This window comes from Toxorhynchites rutilus, chromosome 3, assembly GCF_029784135.1.
Source record: "Toxorhynchites rutilus septentrionalis strain SRP chromosome 3, ASM2978413v1, whole genome shotgun sequence".
Classification (NCBI taxonomy): domain Eukaryota; kingdom Metazoa; phylum Arthropoda; class Insecta; order Diptera; family Culicidae; genus Toxorhynchites; species Toxorhynchites rutilus.
This window is the reverse complement of record NC_073746.1, coordinates 8,608,511-8,625,565: the sequence shown is the minus strand read 5'-3', so window position 1 is coordinate 8,625,565 and position 17,055 is coordinate 8,608,511. Positions and strand designations below refer to the sequence as shown.

Below are 17,055 nucleotides of genomic sequence, written 5' to 3'. Positions count from 1 at the left end.
AGTCATAGCACAACTAGTGCCAAAAGAGCTCAATTTATTCAAAAAATTCATCGCTCATCGCAATCAAGTGGCTGAGACATACTTGATCGATTAAATTCTGATTCCACGTTCATTCAACGCATAATTACTGGCGACGAGACATGGGTCGGACTTTTTTCTACTTCCGAAACTCAAATTACCGCTTCGTGGGACCAGTTTCTACAGCATTAAAGACATTAAAACGAATCGTTGATTGAAAAAGTGTATTGCTGAAAAAGAAGTTTGGTTATTTTGAGACGATCCTGTTATCCCATTTTCTATTTTTTTCATAAGATCCGAACCGCTCTTCAGAAAGAGCTGACGCCTATAGCATTCAGATATACTGGCACCTTGATTCTGAAAAGTTTCGAAGCTGCTTATTTCGGGCAACTGTCCACAAGAGGCATTTGTAGGGTTCCACTGAGTGCTTCGACGTCGATAGAACTAGGATGACAAAAATCATTCAATTCTAGCCGCGTGCCACTCATCATTTTCTTCTTTTTCTTTTGGGAACATGTGGAAACGTTGAGCTGCATTCTCACCCAAAGGGGAGTAAAAGATGTGATCATGTGATCATGGATAAACATGATTATGACTTACGGGTTCTTGACATGATTCGCTCCGGTCCGTATGAAGAGCATTGCTTCAAAAATGGGAAACCTAAAGATCCGCTTAATGCAATGACTGAAGAAGCTAATTCTGTTCGCCAAAAAGTCACACACTTGATGGGTGGGGATAAACTTGAACGAAAATTGAATGTACCCAATCCAAAAGTGACATCGTTGTACTGCCTCCCAAAAATACATAAAAATCCAGTGGCGATGCGGTCGATTTCGTCTAACATCTGCACTCCAACTGAAAAAATGGCTGCTTGGTTGGTTGAAGAATTGAAAAAATATCCCATAACTCACGGTAAAAATGTCAACAATTCGTTTGAGTTGGTAGAGGTTAGGTGAGGGGAAATTCTGGTGTCGTTCGATGTTACAGCTCTTTTTCCGAACGTGCCAGTAACAAAGGCGATAAATAGTTTGCGCAGACATCTGGAACGGAAACGCGTACCACCCAATCAGATCGACGCATATCTTTTGGTAACGAAAACCTGTATGAATCAGAACTTCTTTTCGTTCAGGGGAAAGTTCTACAAGCAAACATTCGGTCTCAGTATGGGTAGCAAGCTATCGCCACTCTTAGCGGAGGTTTTCATGAAAGATTTTGAAACAGAGTTGGCGAAAGAAAAATTCTTCCCTCGAATGTGGAGACGCTATGTAGATGACATCTTCGCAGTTGTGAAAGAACGTTACTTGAAGCAGACGTTGGAGTTGTTGAATTCCCGACATAGGACGATTAAGTTTACCGTCGAAAAAGAAAAAGACGGTACACTTCCTTTTCTGGACCTGTACATTACCCGGAAGGAAGATAATCGGCTAAAGTTTGGGATATACCGTAAACCAACGTCTACGGATAGATATATAACTTCCGACTCTAATCACTTCGGCGCACAAAAACAAGCAGCCTTCCACTCCATGGTGTATCGTCTCCTCAACATACCAATGGAGAGAGATGATTACATAGCGGAGAAAAATAGAATCTACCATGCTGCAGAGCTGAATGGGTACAAGAGATGTTTTGTGGAGAAAATCCTTCGGAAACACGAGAAGAAGAAATGGAGAAAAAACAACACCACATTAGAGCCTGAGAAGGAACAACACAAAAGGATCAGCCTACCGTACTATCCCAAAATAACCAACACAGTCCAGTCTACACTCCGGAAACACGGATTTCATGTGGTGTACAAAAGTGAGAGCACCCTGAAAGACCTTTTGTGCAACCTGAAAGATAGAATTCCACCGGATGAAAAATCAGGGATCTATCAGATTCCCTGCAAAGACGGTACTAGTGTATACATCGGTCAAACTCGTCGGAAATTCAAAATCCGCCTACGTGAACATAAGAATGCGGTGGATAATGAACGAGCCAGCGAATCAAGTGTGGCAGCACATGCTTTAACTCAAGCCCACTGCGTAGACTGGGAGAAGGCAAAAATTATTAGAAATGTACGAAAAGCCTCACAGTTGAATGCATGGGAATCAATGTACATCTCAGCCAGCGATTCCCCACTTATGAATGAAGAAGATGCACCAATATCATCTCAACTCTTCCATCTGACGAAGCTGATAACTCAGCAAAATATATCTTCGACAAGTACTGATAACCGTATGAATATGTGTTAGTGCTCCATCGTAACCAGTCGGACACCGTCCAGTAGATGGGCAACATCGAGCCCGAAACCGGTCGACGAAAAAGGTAATTTTAACCATTTTAATGTTTGTAAGGATTATAAGTGTTGTGTCCTAGTTCCGTGTCGCGTCTCGCGAGTGAATAGAGTAAAAGATCTGTTCCTGTTTCAGGTTTGAAACTCAAAATCAGGAACATGGGGATAAAGGCGGATGGCCTTAATGATTGAGGCATTTGTTGCGCGCGATAATTGGCTTAAGAAACGTTATGTACTTGCGCACTTTTGTGGCAATTACACAACTACGACAAAATTGATCTCGCGTTTGGCTGATCTGAGGGTTTTTGAATTTTTCACGGTCACTTTATCCTCGATCGTGGAAGAGGCGACGGGCGATAGACCCGGCCCGTCATTTTTGTGAGATCTATAATTCCTGGAACTGGTTTTGTTGAGGTATTTCCGATTGCCGAACCTTGCTTTCCCCGTTGCTTGTTTGGATGATTATGTTGGTTCCGGTTTCCCTAGCGAGAAGGGGAAACGTTGATTGTTTGAGCTACTACCTGTGATGATAACACAGGCAAAAGTGGGATCTGCTTTATCGATCTGAGGTCGATAATTGCACTCAACAATCAGTTTTCAGTGTTTGGGGGTACAGAAGAAAAACCTGCCCTTTGGTAGAGTCTCAAGCTGGGCACAGAAACCGTGATGAACGGTGTCCTTCGGGAGTGACGCTTAAGCCGTTCACTAGACACTCCCCCATTCCTTCAGACCCGACCGTACACGCCATGGATCGGCACAAATAGTAATCTAAGCGAACAATATCTGGAAATAATTCTTGAGCATGTGGTTGGGCGTTGTCATGCTGTAAAATTAACCTGTCGTGTCTATTCCCCCATTCGGTCTTTTTTACTACAGTTTGTTGAAACGTATTAATTGTAGTCAGCAAGTACCATTCATCAGTGATAATTTCTTCCAATTAAGTAGAGATGAAACGGATATCTGGTAACTATCCGGCCGGATACCGGATAGTGACTTACTTACAACTACGTCATTACGTAGATTAGTTAACCCTCAGTCATCTGTAATTGTTCTGTATTTCAGATACTGAATAACAAAAGTGCTACGAGTTTTATTTTGTGAGGCGCCCAAGTTCTAAATTTCCAATCATACGGTGTTAAATGGCCCAGCAGAAGTATAATATGCCCATGATCTTTTTCTCTCAGAGACTATAAAGCTCAGAGAAAAAGCTTTTATGAATGAGAGATTCCATCAATCTATTCCCTTCATGCCCACCAGCGAAGAGAAGAAACCGTTTCACCGGTTGGCGTGTTCTCACAGTATTCGTGCATTAATTCTCCAGTCCACGCTCTTGTTTTCCTGTATTCTTTGAGCACATAATATAGATACCAGATGTGAAAACATGTTTTCGTTTTAAGGACATTTAATTTTGTGAAAACATACTGAGGTCATTTCAAAATATGTGAAAACAATTGTTTGTGTAATTTATCGAACATGATTTAGAAATATCGTGATGATTTGCTCATTTTTGTACATTATGATTACATTTAAAGACATTTATTCGTGCCATGCAGAGATATTTGAAAAAATCATCTGGCGTCTCTCACATACAAGCTATTTCTCTCGAGAGAATGTTATCCGGCCGAAAGCGAGCAAATTGTCCCGATCGAGGGTATGCTATACTGCCCGATGGTAAGCTGATGCGGAAAATATCAAATTGAGAAGGAATCCTTTCTTACCATTTTCTTCATCTGAGATATTCACTGGGAACTCGACTCAATTAATATGACCCACAGTTATCGCTTCTGGATTGGTTTCAAGCAACAAAAATTTTATAGAAATATTTCTACTTTATTTACATTTACATTATTACATCGAAAATTGCTTCCAAAGAAAATTATTTTTCTTATTTTTTTAAAACATGTTACAAGTGTAAAACTTACATGGTAGGATTATATCATTGACTAGCGCGATTGCCTATATCCATTGCATTTCTATTCTTGCTGGTTTACAAGAAAATCAGGCGGGTAAAATTGCCCGGCAGGCGCGTTTCAGACACATCTCCTCTGAGTGATGAGTGATAAGAATTATCATCAACGTTTTATTCCACTTAATCACTTGTAGACAGCACAGCTTTTAGCGCAGAATTTTAGAAAATAAAAATACCCATGTTGCACAGAAATTTTATATCATTCAAAATTGAAGAAAATTGGTTTGTTGTCATATGATGATAAACCCTGCCAATTCTATATTTCTGACATTTGCTAATGGTGTTTCCAACTACTTTAAATAGAAAGGTTCCGAAAAAAATTATTATTTCTAGGTGGGTCAGAAAATGTCCCACCATGCGTTATTACGCATCAAAACGGTAGGACATTTTTAATACCCCCGGGGCCCCAAAGGGTTGACAGGTGTTGAAGACGGCAATGAGCTGTTATTCTCAGAAAATTTATCTCAAGATATGTTTGTATGATGATTTTGATTTTGATTTTTTATCTGTCTGTTTACATTTCGAGATCTCCTAGATGGTCTGACCTGAACCTCGGATCTAAAATGGTTGCAATCAGATAATTTTGATCTTCCTCTAAGTAGTTGAAACGACCTCTCCAGCGTTTAAAAATGTTCTCATACGAAGTAAGTTCGGTGTTCTTTATGCAGTCTCGTCCTTATCCAATATTTTTGGTGAGCTAACAGTTGTTGAATCTTCAAATCAGTGAATGTGTCGCCGATCATAATAATTTCGATTTGTGGTGAAGTAAGTGTACCTCCTCTCATACTATCATCCCTGAAGACAGTTTCATGTTTGTTCTCAATTTCAATGAAAATAGTTGATTGCTGATTGCATGTAACTCTTACTATTACTCGGCCAGTATTAGAATTATCTCAATACACTTACAAAAATCTACTTATTATGATATATAACAATTTCCAGAAAAAAGTCACAGAAGGGTTGTGTCCAAGATACGACCGCATAGTTGACGTAGGATTCCGTTAGGCTATCTGTTGATTTTTGCTATGTTTGAAGAATTACACCGTTAAACTCATTGATAATGACTTGGTGGCCCTGAAAAGGGCCGTTTTTTTTGGTTGTTGGATATTGTTTGTTCACTCCACCAGTGTTTACCGAATGATGATGACAGAAAGATGGTAAAGAGTCGTTGGATGGTGCGTATCAGATAACAGATACCGAAGTGGAACGAGATATGATGAAAACCGCCCTGTGATCCTAGACGATATCCCTCCAGCGATATGTATGGATGAAATAAAGAAAAACAAACTCACCAATGTAATATAAGATAATTACAAATACCGAACACAATTATCAATTTTTCTCATCAGTAAAAAATCTTACTTTAATATTAAAAAAAAAAAGATATTTGAAATGGAAAAGATAATTTTCTGTTATAATTTATACTTTCTGAGTGTTGATTCAACCCAATACGAATTTTAAATTGAACTAACAACATCTATTGTGCTCCCGTGGCCGAGTGGTTAGCGTCATAACTAACATGCCGGGTGTTCGGGTTTGATTCCCGTTCTGGTCGGGGGAATTTTTCGTCAAAGAAATTTCCTCCGACTTGCACTGTGATCACGCGTATTCTAGAGCTTGCCACTCAGAATGCATTCAAGGCGTGTTATTTGGCATAGAAATCTCAACTAAGTACTAATAAAAATGACGCAAGTAATACTACGTTGATACGGCGAAGTTCCTCTAGGAACGATAGTGCCATTGAAGAAGAAGAACAACATCTAATACTATATGTAGAGCTTAGGGAATGTTAGGGAATACATTTCGGTAAGAACAGCCCCTACTTTCATATATTTGCAATGCCGATTTCCCCCAGGCAGCTTGGTTTTGATGTCGCTTTATTTGCTCCATGTCACATGTTTCTCTTAAATTTGTATTTGCTAATAAAGAGCCGAATAGCCGGCTATCCAGCCTCGAGGCTGACCGGATATCCGGTATCCGGTATCCGGCCAAACGACTATCCGTTTCATCACTACAATTCTTGCGTAACTTTTGAAAAGGTCCTATGTAACAAATGTAAACAAATCGAGTTAATGGATGCACGCTATTTGTTTTCAATCATTGAATGTATAACAAAAACAATCGTTCACGTATCTATCTTCTTCATCATTTTATCGCCGATACAAAAAAATATCTAATGTACAGATTCAGATTTTAAGCGCCCGGTTGTTACTTCGGACGCTTCCTTCCTCCGACGCGCGAAACGTCCGAAGTAACAAAGCAGTCAAAACAATACGAAGTCGTACTTCGGTCGTTTCGAGTTTTTGTTTCTTACAGGTGTTGTTACCGATTTCAGTGCAATTCAACGAGTGATAACAATAATAATCTGCCTTTAGAATGAAATGCTGTTATTTGGATTGTTGTTTAGTAGTTAGTTTCAAATCCTTATCGTGCAACGTAATATGTCCAATGTGCAAATGCGGGAAGTCAAAACGTTCAATGTAACATTTTTCGCTCCTAGTCTTCAACTTTAATCTCAAATCACGGAACAACAGTTACGATTGGTTTTTCAGAGTTATTCTTGACTGCTAGTGGTGAAAGTAGCGATAAAGATTGAAAGCTTTTAAGACAATTCGCGGAATAATGTTTGGGTCTTCAACTTCGTTTTTCTCGAGTTGACAAAAATGTTACATTGGACCTTTTCAAAAGTTACGCGAGAATTAAGTGTCTTGAACTTTTTTTGGTGTGACTTTTCATGTTCTTTCTTCACCCACATCAAAAACATTTTTTTTTTGAATCGTTTATAAAAATTTTCACACATGCTGATTGATGGAACATATCCTTTGTAAGTTTCGACAAGCACATGACCATCAGTTGCATTTTTATTTTGGAAAAAAAGTAATACAATAATGCTATCCGCCAATGCCGTGTTTCCGGTACAAAATTCGACTTCTTCAATGCGATAAAAATATTGATTATTTTAAATACCTAATGTCGTACTTGTACACCTAATAAATTATCCGCTCATAGCGCTGAGCAGAAAATTAGTTAAGGTGAAGGTGGAAGCTAGCCACAAATGACTGCCACAATGGCGCTCATTTCTTTCATCTCTTACTCAATAAAATGTTGTTCCTGAGTCATAGCGTATCATGTTATGAAAATCAATAGAATAAAATTGTGTTGATATCAATACAATCATTATATTTACGTTTAATGGGTCTATAATGTAAGTTTTAGCAACTTTAACATTGGGTAAGAAAATTGTATTGCAGAGCTCGGAACACTGCCACGGCTGCCTATTCTTTCAAAAACAATAAACGGAAAAGTATTACATTCAATCAAAATGTCTCGGCCAACGAAAAGAAGGGTTAAGGCTCTCCAACGTGAATATTTGAAAACAATACGACCAACGAAGGAAAATATTGAGGAATTATCAGCATCGAGTTACTATGGGGAAAAACTTGTTAATATCAAAAGAGCCCTAATTCGCATGTGTTATAAATTTGCTCATGTTACGCTTGCATATAATCAGAATTTTACTTCATATGCAAATGCACCTTCTATATATATTTATGTTTGCAATTGTTCATCGGAATATTTTGTTCATACATCTAACTTCAGTATTGAATTGTTATTTTTTTACAAATGTATTCAAAGACTCGTGTCAATGAAGCGCCACGCAGTCTGATAAGTGAATTGATCTATTTACATGTGCTTTACCCTTCTCTCACTAACACTATTACCCCATTTTTACAAGTGGGTTTACCTATATTACTACAATGGCTAGCTTCCACCTTCACCTTAAGCAGATTATATAAATCACCTTACATTGTAGGCACATTCACAACATTGTGAGCACCCCTAGAATCAATGTCGGCAGAACATCATCATCGCTCGTTTCAGGCGTAGGATTCTATTACCGTATAAGAGCGAATGATTGGACACGTCGATTGTTTATATAATTGAGATTCCTTCCACACTCAGCTACCGTGCGCTGTGTTACGCAACGGAGTTCAATGATTTTGACTTTGAACTTACTTTCTTTCTTGCCCGCTGATTTACCGTGTAAAATCGCAAAACTATTCCACGTAATAAGGGTCACCACTTTACAGTTTTCCTTTGCACGTTCTCACACTGTGTCACCAAATTTGCAGACACTGCACCACTCTTTATAACTAATAATCACGATGCTTCGTCGCCGATTTCACGACAAACTAATTCACCGTACGGAAGTAAACTAACCCGATTAATCGACTGAAATGGTTTTTGGCGTTTTCAAGTGTCACTCTGCTCGACAACAGGTTCAGGTTGGTTTGTGTTTGCTAGTTTCTACAACGACGACACAATCGTTTTTTTATTTTATAGATTGGTATGGATTTTATCGGTTTTTTCGCTTCCACGATTCGTCGCCGTCTACAACCCGGACGATGTGAACTCTGTGAATGAATCACAACTACTACTACTACCTACTATCTACTACTCGAGTTGAACAAGTTCAGCAACGCGACCAACAGTTTTGTTTATCCCGACCGTACGAATACTTTCTCCTGTCTGTGATATCGAATGTTGTAGTGTTAGATAACGATATTGGATATTTAGAACATGTGTTAATTGTGGCGAAATCGGTCATGATCAGTTCGGTTCATTGATATTCTGATAATTTGAATGAAATTTCGCGATATAAGACGGTCGATATTATTCCAGAACAGTTCAGCTAGATTCCTTCGCATTTAATGTAATGAATATACAAATTCGAAGAAATATTAGATTGACATCGATATCGATACAACTTTAAAATGTTTCTCTCGCGCTCATCAAGGAAAATACTAATGTGATTGGAGAACGGAATACACTCATTGCTCTAAATTCAGCCAGATTCGATAAAATTTTCCGAAGAATCAATAGGGTGCAGTTTACGAAATTTATATTTTAGTTTCTAGAGGACCAATGCCATAAAGGATGATTCGATAAACCTTGCGACGCTTTCAAACATACGTAACTTTTTCATACTTGACCGAAATTAACAAAATTTTGCACAGTTCCTCTTTAGAGTGTTTATTTACATCCGCTCAGCTTTGCAGTTGTCAGTGCGATTCCGGTAGAAATGGAAGAAAGTCAGCAAACCGTTCATGAAAGGATTTTGCTCATCCAAATACAAAATACTGGGTTGTCGCAACGCGCCTTGGGAAACTAATGAATATACATCATTCGATCATCTCGAAGCTCCTCCAAAAAATCCAGGAACGGTTAAACAGTGAGCCAGTGTTGCCAGCCTTCCCGATTCATCTGGAACCTTCCAGAGTGTTACGGATTATCCAAATATTCAGACAGTCCTTTGTCTAGTCCAGACATTTTATGATTCGTCCAGATTTCTCCAGATTTATCGCAATAATCTAACAAACATTCATGTGTATTTGAAAAGGAAACCTCTGAACATCAAGACGCAAAAAACATGGCTGTTATTAGAAGCAGTTGCTCAGAGAGTCCCTGGTAGGTTTGATGCTCTACGAATCTCTTTTTGTTTCGTGATAAATGGATGCTTCACTTGCCAAATCGATTAACTCCATTTTTTGAATATTATCAACACTAAACCTACCACGAGGGGTCAAATGACCAATTTTAAACTTTTAGTCAAAATTTTCTTTCAAATGACATTGTCACAACATCATTTGCCTACACTACTTTTCCTCAATTATACATCGAATGTATTTTTCAGTGTTCACTCCTCTCTTGTTATTTTTTTTTACTAAGAAATATATGTAATTTGCCCTAACTACCGCAACGGGTCAAATATCCTTGCAAACATTTATATGATATCAGAATGATTTGTATATGTGGTTGTGATACAAAACCATTGCGTTATACATTTTTTGCTATTGCTTTATATATTTTGTTGTATGTGTAAATGAATAGTGAATGATCAGAATTTATTGTATCCAAGCGAGCTAACAGTAACCATTCCAAGCCACAGTTCTATTTTGCGTGTCAAAAATTGTAATTTCAATATTTTGCTGATAATCAATAAATGTCGAAATATACAGGAGAAATGTGGTATGCCACATTTTTTTAAAAAACTATATAAATCGAGTCATTGTTCACTAACTATTTATAAAGGATCACTTGACCCGCTGTGGTAGGAACACATGAAACATCGGTAGGTTTAGTGTTAAATTTTCGAAACCAAATTCTTTCTTGCCATTGAATAATAAATAATAATAAAACATATACCGTTCTGAATCATATTTCGGACACTTTGTTCTAATATCATGAAATGATTGAACAACAAATGATATAACTATAAAATTAATATCACAATTGCTTCTTTAGAGTAATCCCTTGGTTTCACTATCACTTCATTTGAGAATTACGTTTGAATTATTACATAGTAGAAAAAAATCCATCCAAAATCCAAAATCCACTCATTATCGTTTGTGTTTGACGTTTGCTTAGCGTGAACACGTAGAATTTACCCTTTCATCAATATTTAAATTTCTCTTGTGTTTCATCAGTTCTCATCATCGTTATCAGGTTACTGTGATTGCTTGGTAAGTGTTTCGCAGTTGACTATAAAATATAATCAAGTGTAATGTAATTTTCGTTCGAATAATTACAAAATAAAGTGTCCGAAATATGTTTTTTTTATAAATGGTGTCCGAAGTTTGATTCTTATTCGCTTGATTTGAAAAGCATTTTATCCGATGATTTCTTTATGTTTTCAATCAAATACGTACCAAAGTAGAAAGCTTAAAAGCATATTGAACTAATTTATTAAAATTATCAACCTGTGCATAAAGTTGAGATCTGTTTTCTTCATCATATGCCTTAAATGTCCGAAATATGATCCAGAACGATACTATTTTATCATTTTTCTCAACATCTTGTTGACTCGATTATACGTAGCATTAATTTTTTTTCACTCCGGATAAACTAATCATAAAAAAACAATGTTCTCTCGGTGAACGTAATATAATTATGATTTGCACTTATTTTTTAAACGGTTTTATCTAGCTTGACCCGTTTGTATGTTTGTCACTTTGTAACTTTGTAGCGCTGTACCACATTAATAGAAATTTAACCCCTTTCCTGTTGACCGATTGATCTGAAATTTGGAATGCATCCTTATTTCTGGTGTCATTATAAAACTGCGCATTTCATTATCTTGAAAATCCAAGATGACGACCGCTACAAAATGGCGGATTATGTACATATTTTCTCAAAATCCCATGGTTGTTCTTTATTGCAAAATTTAGGGTGGTTCAAAAAATCATTTTTTTCAACTTTTTCCCAAAAATGACTTTTTTTTCAAAAATTCATAACTTTTTAGAATCACTGAACCGATTTAGATGATCGACATATCAAATTGAAGCTCATGCCTTTTGTTAAAAAATATTGAACTTGCAGAAACGATGGATTTTGTTTTCGTAATTATTGATTGTATTTGTTTATTATAGTTTGTTGTTTTTTGTTGTTTTCATGACTTTGCACTAGGTGGCACTATGTTTTTTTTATATTTTTCCTTGAAAGCTAAGGATTTTTTACATAACACATCTCGATATCAGAGATGCTATTTTTTCGTTTTTGAGATATGATTTCAAAATCAATCAGGAAAAGATTATGATGAATCTGATGACAGTTATGGAGAAGAAGAAGATGATGACTGTTCTGATTTGTATGTTTTTGTATTAACTGTGTTGTTTTTATTTGATTTGAGGGGTCGTCCATAAACTACGTGACGTCCAGTGGGATTACTTATGCTCAAAGATCATAAAATGATATAAAAAAATATTTAAAAAATACTAGAAAAAAAAGGATCACGTGCTCACGTGCTAAGGGTGGCCCGAAATAAAAAATGGATGTCAGATTCGTGTTTAGCATCCTGGAATTATATAAATAACATGTTTTTCTTCGCATTTAACGACACTTTTTTCGGTTGGACAGCCTTTGTATGGAGTCGCCTCACTGCAGTTCATTATGCAATGTGGTTAAAAAATGGATAGCACTATTTACCTTAGGAGATATTTACGATTGCGGAAACCAATGGGTCCCAGGTCGACCGAAAAACCCAGATGAGGGGACTTTGGTAATGGCTCTTACAGAGGTGGAATCTTTGGTGAACTCACCTGATTTACCCTACCTAGCGTTTGACAATGGAGGGTTCAGGAACAAATGGCATTGGTGCTAGTAAATGGAAGAGCTCATTCGAAAAATTCAACATGGCGCTCCCAAAGTGTTAACATATTGCGGACCGCTCACGAGTTTTGTCGTGTTACGCGTTCCGTCTGTTACGGATGGATCACGAAATAAACCTCATCCACGCCGAAGAAAACGATCTCATTCGTGGAATCCAAACAGGTGAAGCGTACAAGTTTGCCCTAAAATGTGCGGTCCTTAATGTGTTAAGGATGACATGCTATTCCCATCAGCAAACTGCCATTCCGTACGAAAAGTTTTGTAGTGAATTGGCCACTGGTAAACCCGGCTAGTCATCTACACCGTTGTTCAATGTCTCCGTCTGCGACAGGGTTACCATATCTACAGAATAATCTGTATTTCTACAGATTTTTCAGAATTTTTGAAAACAAGAATCTGTAGTTACAGATTACAGACTTTTTTGGGTTTTATACAGAATATACAGATTTTTAAAAAAATTGTTCCAATATTAGTAATATTAGGTTTGATGACAATAATATTTTTACTATCTTACCTATTCTATTCATATTGTATTCGAATCAGTCTGAATGAGTCATTCCTTTTTGACATTCATATGTAGCGTGATTTCCTGCTTTTTCATGTTCGATATAAAGCGAAATTATGCAGAAGGCTGCGTAATAGGTTAGTGTTACAATGTACAGGGTTTTCCAACTTTAAATTCCGAAAGCAAATTGAAATAAAACAAACTTAGAATTCGAATTTCGATGAAACTTTTATTTCAAATTAAAGTTTGGTTTATGCCATTATGTGTGAAACATCATTCAAATGTCCACCTAGGGCTTCCTCGCACACCTTGATCCGGAACAGGTAATTTTCGATGACTTTTCGGCACATATATGGCGGTATCTCGGTCATAACTTCACGAAATTTGTCTTTCAAATGTTCAAGAGTTTGCGGAGAGTTGGCATAGACACGGTCTTTCGCATAACCCCACAAAAAAAAGTCTAGCGGGTTCAAATCGCATGATCTGGACGGCCAATTGGCATCACCAAAACGCGAAATTATGCGTCCCTCAAATTTCGTTCGCAATATGGCCATGTTCGGTCGTGTTGTGTGGCACGTCCTGCTGAAACCACATGTCATCCGTATCCATATCTTCAATTTGTGGCAAAAAAAATCGGTTAACATGCGGCCATAGCGCTCACCATTCGCAGTTACCGTCTCGCCGTCCTCATTTTCAAAGAAATACGGCCCGATGACTCCACCAGACCATAATGCGCACCAAACAGTGACTTTTGGCGGATGCAATGGCCTCTCAACAATCACGTGTGGATTTTCTGAGCCCCATATACGGAAATTTTGGGTGTTCACATAGCCACCGAGCTCGAAATGTGCCTCATCGCTGAAGAAAATTTGATGCGAAAATTCAGCATTTGGCTGCTGTTGTTCGTTCACCCAATCTACGTATGCCCGACGCATTCCATGGTCACCACGCTCTAATTTTTGTACCAGTTGGGCTTTATGTGGATGAAGGTGCAAGTCCAAATGCAAAATTCGCCACAATGATGTGTTTGACAAGCCCAATTGCTGAGCACGCCGTGGAATCGAAACATTCGGGTCATCCTCCACACTGGCAGCAACAGCAGCAATATTTTCGACCGAACGCACATTACGATGATGCATAGGTTTCACAATATCCGCTACGGATCCAGTTTGCTCGAATTTACGCACTACATTAGCGATTGTGTGCTCTGTAGGCCGTCCATGCCGACCAAAATCCGTCCGTAATGCTCGAAAAACATTTGCCGGTTTTTCATTATTGTTATAATATAATTTAACAAAATTAACAAGTTGTGCGATGCTAAAACGATCCATATTGTAAAATGGCAGACATTCAACTAACGATATGACGCTTTGGTTGACAGCTATGTCAAACGGTTGTCAGCGCAGGGCTGTATACTTTCGGAAGCCCGAAATGGAAAACCCTGTATAAAAAACAGTTTTTTTTTACTAATTTACATTGAATGTGAATTCCAAACGAGCTGTCGTGAAAATTCATTTTGTGTTGCGTTGAATTTAGAGTCATTTCTCGCACAGCCAATGTGGACAAAAGAGATTAACGCAATTCAGGGATTATTGAAGCTGGAATCCGTCATTAAACAACTACGACTGAAACGAACTTTGAATAAAATTGAACGATTCGATGACCAAACTACTATTTTATTGTTTTCGTACAATGGTTGCTAAGGTTTGTTGAGTTGGACAAAATAAACTGAAATACCCGATTTCACTCAAATCAATAGGAAAACCAAAACAATTTATCACACTCCCTTGAGCAATATATGCCCAAAATAATACAAAAAATACATGGTAGTAATATCATTGGGGATTTCGATTGATATCAAAATTAGACTTATAAATTTATAACTTAAAAATTTATAAATATCAATACAGATCTTCGAGTAAAAATCTAAGATAAAAAGATTTTTTATGACACAGATTTTACTATGGTCTGCGGTCCGCTAATCAATTTCAGTGTTTTTCGTTCCTCCCTAATTCACAGTTTGGCCACCACTCGTGTTTCCCTCTCTCACCCTCTCATATCAATGGCGAGGGGTATTCGAAATCGAGAAGAATCATAATCTCATTACATGACGGTGAGCCCTACATGTTTCAATTGGAACAGAATACCACTGTTTACATTAAATAGATGTGAAAATCGAATAATAATGCTAATAACCAGAATTTTTAAACAATAAAACAGAAAACATGCATTACCTCTCCCATGCAAACCGAAAATTTCATGTTCAATAAATATAACAATTGCAAGAAAACAATATTTTGAACAAATTGCAACACATTAACGCATTAGAAGAGAATGAATGGATGATAAGATCACTTTGAGATTCGATTGAGAGAAATATGGTAAAAGGTGACATCTAGAAACCGGCGAAAATGATCACTGTTGCTAGCTGGCCTTGAACCAAATGCTGGTTCTTATACAGAAAAAACTTAGAATTGTTTTATGATTTGGTTCTTGGCAAGCGGTAAAAATCTCATCTGTAATAACTTTCGGAATAGAACAATATTATCGTATGCACAACAACATGTAGCATGCCATTATCATTCACAGTAAATGCAATCAATCTCAGCGGAAAAGTGACGAATATTTCCTATTGCATAATAGGGAGGAAGTAAATATTATAACATTTCGAAACGACTTACACTTGCTTCTCCATACCGCCTGTACTAAGTATTAGCGAACACGAAAAACGTGCTAACAATCAAATGTGGTTTCTACAGCAATTTATTAATTGTTATTTTTAGTCACACTTTTGTCTGTCGAATTTGTTTAACAATTGGTGGTTGGTGTTGCTCAAAATTCCCCAACAGTGGCACACATATGCTCTCCGAATACCATCAATTTTTTTTTTACTACGAGGCCAATGGATACTGGATACACCAATTCGATATCCCAAGGTCACAATAAAAGTCAAATGAAAAACTTTTCACTTACAGGTGAAGAATGGTGGGTTGTTTCCGGCAAATTCTAGCGTGATATGAAACTGGACACCAAAGCGATGACCACTTACTGCACCAATATCGGCCAAATTGCTGTTTAAGGTAGCCCAATTCACTAGTTCACTTCTGATCGATGACACGTTTGTAAAATGTGTGAACTTCCGTCAACGAAATATCTTCACACAAGTATTTTACGAGCAGCTTGAACTATTATCCGCGATGCAATATACTTCGTAATAGAGTATGCTCCAATAATAATTTTGCAGCATACAATTCCCAGACAAATTACCGTAATCAAAGTCTTTGAAATCACTTTCAAAGGGAAAAGGCCGCCTCAGTCGCGAATAGAACGATTTCCTACAATGGGAGAAGATTTTTTTTTCTAGACGATACAACACGGAATGACAGGGCGAACACCTTGACTCGCGAGTTCTACTCTGGTTGCTGCTGCTTGCGATTGGAAAGCATAAAGGTTCTCTTCCTCTCCCGCCGAGATCCACTCGAGACATGGGGAGGTCATCGTTTCCTAGTTAAATGACAGATGAGTCTGCCGGCAATACGCATGATTTGGCTGGAATTCGTCCGGTCTGCGCATGACCAACGATTTCTATTGGGAAATTTATTCGAAACTAAAGCCGCGAACCGTGGTGTCATCGAAACCAACGTTTAGCTGTTTGTTTTCACTTTTTATCGCGCTTAAAGAATTTATTGCGTGAACTCGAACCATTTGTCGGACATAATTTCATATTAATATTATTAATTATGAACTAAGAAAAACATTATAAAGGGTGTGTCACATCAAATTGCATCACGGAAAAAACGCTGTAGAAATTTAATTTTGAGGAATTATATCTTCAGCTTTCGCTTATAATCAGATAAGAGTGTATAGATCACGTTGGCCATGCTTCACTGTCAATTTTTCGTAAATTTGGAAAAATGTCGTCGAACGAAAAAGAGCGTCGTGAATTAATCCTGTGCACTCATTTCGAGAATCCTGAGTTGTCACATCGGGACATCGGTAAGATGCTGGGAATCGTCCAATCCACGGTCAGCAGAGTACTAAAACGATACTTCGAGAACCTAACCATCGACCGGAAGGTGAAGAACGGCAAAAATGGATGCTCCGTCAGTGAAAAAGATCACA

At 37.7% G+C, this 17,055-nt stretch overlaps 1 protein-coding gene and 1 long non-coding RNA gene across 4 annotated transcripts in view; one reads left to right on the top strand and one right to left on the bottom strand.

Annotated features, from left to right (window-relative positions):
* The window catches only part of LOC129778471 (uncharacterized), a 55,773-nt gene extending 39,435 nt beyond the window's left edge, over positions 1-16,338 (bottom strand). The window contains exon 1 of one of the 3 annotated variants that reach the window (XM_055785385.1): positions 15,907-16,338. Coding sequence is in view for 1 of the 3 variants with exons in the window: in XM_055785383.1 (XP_055641358.1) it covers positions 15,615-15,628 (14 nt within the window). In the remaining 2 variants the exon portion in view is untranslated. Of the gene's footprint in view, positions 1-8,276; positions 8,679-15,614; positions 15,840-15,906 lie in introns of those variants that run through there. The other 2 variants (XM_055785383.1, XM_055785384.1) reach the window with 2 other exon arrangements.
* On the top strand, positions 8,024-9,232 carry LOC129778474 (uncharacterized). Its single transcript, XR_008743444.1, has 2 exons — positions 8,024-8,545; positions 8,604-9,232. It is a non-coding gene; the product is annotated as an uncharacterized LOC129778474 (long non-coding RNA).
* Positions 16,339-17,055: the final 717 nt, after the last annotated feature.